At 36.7% G+C, this 5,317-nt stretch overlaps 1 protein-coding gene across 1 annotated transcript; it reads left to right on the forward strand.

Moving 5' to 3' along the window:
• The first annotated feature begins 707 nt into the window (after nt 1-707).
• On the forward strand, nt 708-2,163 carry LOC130860653 (heterogeneous nuclear ribonucleoprotein H-like). Its single transcript, XM_057749150.1, has one exon. It carries the CDS (start codon nt 795-797, stop codon nt 2,022-2,024), a length of 1,230 nt encoding a protein of 409 aa, XP_057605133.1. The 5' UTR covers nt 708-794; the 3' UTR covers nt 2,025-2,163.
• The last annotated feature ends 3,154 nt before the right edge of the window (nt 2,164-5,317 follow it).

Below are 5,317 nucleotides of genomic sequence, written 5' to 3' on the forward strand. Positions count from 1 at the left end.
TTAACAGTTTAAAAACATTAAATAAACTTTTAAAAAGCAGCAAGTAAAAATCAAAAGAGAAATTAAATAAATGAATCCAACTTGTGTTCATTTGGTAGCACAGCTACACACAGAGAAATTTTCCACATAATTTTTAAATTTAATCATTTGACAGTATATTCCTTAAGGACAATGGGAGGGGCAAAAGTATCTTAAACTACTTTTGCTAATTCTATCTTTTGGAGTAGTATTTGCACTCTTACTCTAAGCCTACTGTGTGTGTGTGCACAAATTACTTGCACACATGCACACACACACATGCTGTGGGAAAAACCAAATAATTATATCATTAAAAATCAAGTTTTTAGAGTGGTTAAAAATAAAGTAAAAAAAATCAATGACTTTAAGTAATCTTGACTTTGAAATAAAAATATCAGTAGGACTCATGTTGTATCTTTATCTTTTAAAGGTTTATACATTTTTTTTTGGTCCTGTTCACTGGAAAGGCTTAGAAATGATGAACAATCCAATGGTAATAATATCTCCAGATTCTAGATTGTGCTCTTTGAATATTGTTTCCAATTAAAAAGAATTAGAACTCTGTGGAGAAATTTCTAATTCCAGATCTCCAGTAGGAATTATACCCGATAAACCTGAATTTGTTTTGTCATGCTGGAAAAAAAATGGAAGCTACCCAAGTTTTTTGTGAAAATGTATTTAAGATTTCTTCTCAGCCGCGCCGAAGTTGCGTGAGCAGGTCCGCCCGGCATCCCCGCCTTGCAGTCTGTTTGGACGCCAGGATCCACTAAGGGACGATGATGCTGGGCACCGAAGGTGGCGAGGGGTTCGTGGTGAAGGTCAGGGGCTTGCCTTGGTCCTGCTCGGCCGACGAAGTGCAGCGCTTTTTTTCCGACTGCAAAATTCAAAATGGGGCTCAAGGTATTCGTTTCATCTACACCAGAGAAGGCAGACCGAGTGGCGAGGCTTTTGTTGAACTTGAATCAGAAGATGAAGTCAAATTGGTCCTGAAAAAAGACAGAGAAACTATGGGACACAGATATGTTGAAGTATTCAAGTCAAACATCGTTGAAATGGATTGGGTGTTGAAGCATACTGGTCCAAATAGTCCTGACACGGCCAATGATGGCTTTGTACAGCTTAGAGGACTCCCCTTTGGATGTAGCAAGGAAGAAATTGTTCAGTTCTTCTCAGGGTTGGAAATCGTGCCAAATGGAATAACGTTGCCAGTGGACTTCCAGGGGAGGAGTACGGGGGAGGCCTTCGTGCAGTTTGCTTCACAGGAAATAGCTGTAAAGGCTCTAAAGAAACACAAGGAAAGAATAGGGCACAGGTATATCGAAATCTTTAAGAGCAGTAGAGCTGAAGTTAGAACCCACTATGATCCACCACAAAAACTTATGGCCATGCGGCGACCAGGTCCCTATGACAGGCCTGGGGCTGGCAGAGGGTATAACAGCGTTGGAAGAGGAGCTGGCTTTGAAAGGATGAGGCGTGGTGCTTATGGTGGAGGTTATGGACGCTATGATGATCATAATGGCTATAATGATGGCTGTGGATTTGGGTCAGATAGATTTGGAAGAGACCTCAATTATTGTTTTTCAGGAATGTCAGATCACAGATACGGGGATGGTGGCTCTACTTTCCAGAGCACAACAGGACACTGTGTACACATGCGGGGATTACCTTACAGAGCTACTGAGAATGACATTTATAACTTTTTTTCACCACTCAACCCTGTGAGAGTACGTATTGAAACTGGTCCTGATGGCAGAGTAACTGGTGAAGCAGATGTCAAGTTTGCAATTCATGAAAATGCTGTGGCAGCTATGTCAAAAGACAAAGCAAATATGCAACACAGATATGTAGAACTCTTCTTGAATTCTATAGCAGGAGCAAGCGGTGGTGCTTATGGTAGCCAAATGATGGGAGGCATGGGCTTGTCAAACCAGTCCAGTTATGGTGGCCCAGCCAGCCAGCAGCTGAGTGGTGGTTATGGAGGTGGCTTGGTGGCCAGGGCAGCATGAGTGGATATGACCAAGTTTTACAGGAAAACTCCAGTGATTTTCAATCAAACATTGCATAGGCAGCCAAGGAGCAGTGAACAGCAGCTACTACAGTAGTAGAAGCCAAGCGTCTATGGGAGTGAACGGAAAGGGAGGGATGTCTTGCATGTCTAGTATGAGTGGTGGATGGGGAACGTAATTGATCCTGATCACTGACTCTTAGTCAACATTTTTTAAAAGAAAAACAAAACTTAAGTTTTAACAGTTTTACAATACAAGCTTTGTATTAAATACAAGTGATTTATGCTTACTCTAAGTGGAAATCAGGATTGTTTTAAAGACTTAAGGTTCAGTATTTTTGAACACAAACATTCATCTAGGATGTAACAACTAGGTTGAGTAATCTATTACTGTTAAATAATTTTCAGCTTTTCTCAAGTTAGTTATATTGTAGGATGTACTTAAGCAGTAGCTGTATTTAGGTTAAAGCAGTTGAATTATGTTAAATGTTGCTCTTACACCACATTACATTGAACACTGTTTGGATGCATGTTGAAAGACATGCTTTTCTGTAAAACTCAATATAGGAGCTGTGTCTACAATTAAAAGTGAACTATTTGGCATGTTTGTTCTAGTTTCATTTAATAACCTCTATGGCATGTAAGTTTAAGCTTTTTTTTTTTTTTTTTTAAGTTAATGGGGAAAATTTGAGACGCAATACCAATACTTTAGGATTTTGGTCTTGGTGTTTGTATGAAATTCTGAGGCCTTGATTTAAATCTTCCATTGTATTGTGATTTTCCTTTTTAGGTGTATTGCGCTAAGTGAAACTTGTCGAATAAATCTTCCTTTTAAAAACTGCAAAAAAAAAAAAAAAAAGAAAATGTATTTAAATCCCTAAACTGATAATGATTCAAACAAACAAACAAGTAAACCTTATTGATCACCTTCAGAGGATACAATGGATCAATAAAAGGAGAGATTTAAACATTTATACCTCTTTGTAATCAAAAGTTGCTGAGAGGAAGTATCTTTTTATAAAAGTATTCTAGCCAAAAATGAAGAACAAATTGGAATTTTCAGATTAATCAAACAGTCTGTGAAATAGCCTAGCCGAAAAAAGAAGCAAAAAACCCAATCTGTATCAGTCAATTTACATGATATGTAAAAAATGAACTTCAATCAGAAAAAGAAAAGGGAGAAAAAGATTGAAAGAAAGAAAGACAAAGAAATAGACTATTACAAGCTTAGATCAAAAGGGAATTAACAGGCATGTAAATAAATTGGAATGTATATATTTTGCTGGATATTTATTGAAATAAACATACTATAAAAACAAATTATAAATTCTTCAGACAAATGTAAATATTAACCATACTTTGATGATTTTATTGTTAATTTATTGGCATTAGTGCAAGTTTAGTGATATTGATAATTGTATTGTCTTGTGGTTAAAAATTTAAGGAGTCATATTTTAGAAATATATATTGAAGTATTTACATATGGATAATGCAATATCTGGAGTTTGCGTCAAAGTAATTCATAGAGCGTGTGTGTTGAGCAAGCTTGGCTACGCGCTGAAGTTGTAAATGTTAGATGATGAGTAAATCCAATTCGTTGTTGTTTTTTTGAACATTTGCATCATGCCTTTAGAAGTTCAAAAAGTAAACATAAAACATCAGTTTCATTTTTGGTATATCTTTTCTCCCTGAACACTCATATAATGTATCAGATAATTCTTGTCCACTTTACTTTTAAAGTTATCTAGAATCTCTCCATTTCTACTAACGCTTATCAGTGCTACCAGACTAAACTTCCATCATCTCTTGCCTGGGCTGCTTCCATAGCCTTCCCCTAGCTTCCCTGCTTTCCCTCTTGCCCCGCAAGTCTGTTCTCAATCCAGGAATCTGGAAATGTAAGGCAGGTCAGGCAGCCTGCTGCTCAGAACTCCCTAAGGGAATTTTATCACATTTAGAATAAACTTTTTAACATAGCCTTTAATGGTCCTGCCCTGGACTATCTCTCTCACCTCATTTCTTACCATTCTTTTCACACCCTTCACTTTAACCACGGTTTGATTCGCAAATATCTGCAGCACGCTACAATCTCTAGGCTTTGCACTTGCTTTTTCTCCTCTCTGGAACACTCTTCATCTCACTGTTTACTTGATTTGCCTCCTTGTGTCATTCAGTTCTCAGTTCAAGTGTCACATTCTCAAAGGTGACTTCCTAACTACCTGATATAAAATAATACTACCTTGCAAACTCTAACTATTTAATATACTTATTTTTTTATATCACATATTGCTGTTATATGTTTGTTTGTGAGCAGGATCTTTTTTTTGTTTACCATTGCCTTCTGGCATCTAGACTGTCATCTGACACACAGGGAATGCTCAACAAATACTTGTTGAATAAGTGAATGAATGGAGGTTTTCAGCTGATCAATAGCCCATTGATAAGAGCTTGCCTAAGTCCCTATTGTGTATCCAGCAGAATATTTAATGTTTAAAAAATCACCTCATTTAATCTACATATAAACTCTGTGAAGAAGGCATTACAATCATCTACTTTTATAAATAAAAATACTGAGGCCCATGGAGTTTAAAGACACTCACATTCACATAGTTTAAAAAAAATAGTGCAGCACACATTCAAACCTATGTCTGTGTAATTCCGAAGCATTTTTTCTTTTTGCTATATCATTCTACCACACAAAAAGCACATCAGACCTTCTGAAATAAATATATCAACCTTCTATTATTACAAGTACTAACACTAAGCTTTCTGATCAAAAGGAACAAGTGGGTCTGCCTTTACCCCATTAGACATTTGTCTGTTTATTCACCACCACTGAAGTATTCTTTTAAAGCTGGTCTCTTTGGGGGCTGTAAATCTCTGTTTGATATGTCCTTTCTGTAAACCACAAAAGAAACCAGCATTTACCTGATCCAAAATAATGAAAGTGCAGAAAAATCAATAATGGGAAAAGAATACCTACCCTCAGATTATGTTTTCCAGCAACAACAGCAACAAAGGGGAAAAAGACATGGCTCACAAAGATGTCACTATTTAGTACCAACCTGATATTATTTGAATTTTTCTCTGTGTAAAATTGGCCTTTTTCAGCATTAACTTGCTGTAAAGATGTAGCCAAGGTTCACATATGCCTGTCTTTGATGTTATAAGATCTATGGGAGTAAGACACAGGAATTTGGAGTCCTGGATTCTAGTCCTAGATAGATGTTTTTGTACTTTCTGAGGACTGGTGTTACAAAGCCTATTTAGCTATAGAGTATTATTAAAATACAATTA

The sequence above is a fragment of the Hippopotamus amphibius genome, chromosome 9 (genome assembly GCF_030028045.1).
Source record: "Hippopotamus amphibius kiboko isolate mHipAmp2 chromosome 9, mHipAmp2.hap2, whole genome shotgun sequence".
Classification (NCBI taxonomy): domain Eukaryota; kingdom Metazoa; phylum Chordata; class Mammalia; order Artiodactyla; family Hippopotamidae; genus Hippopotamus; species Hippopotamus amphibius.

Excerpts from the sequence above, each read along its gene's own strand:
- LOC130860653 (XM_057749150.1), top strand. The coding sequence starts at position 795 with ATGATGCTGGGCACCGAAGGTGGCGAGGGGTTCGTGGTGAAGGTCAGG.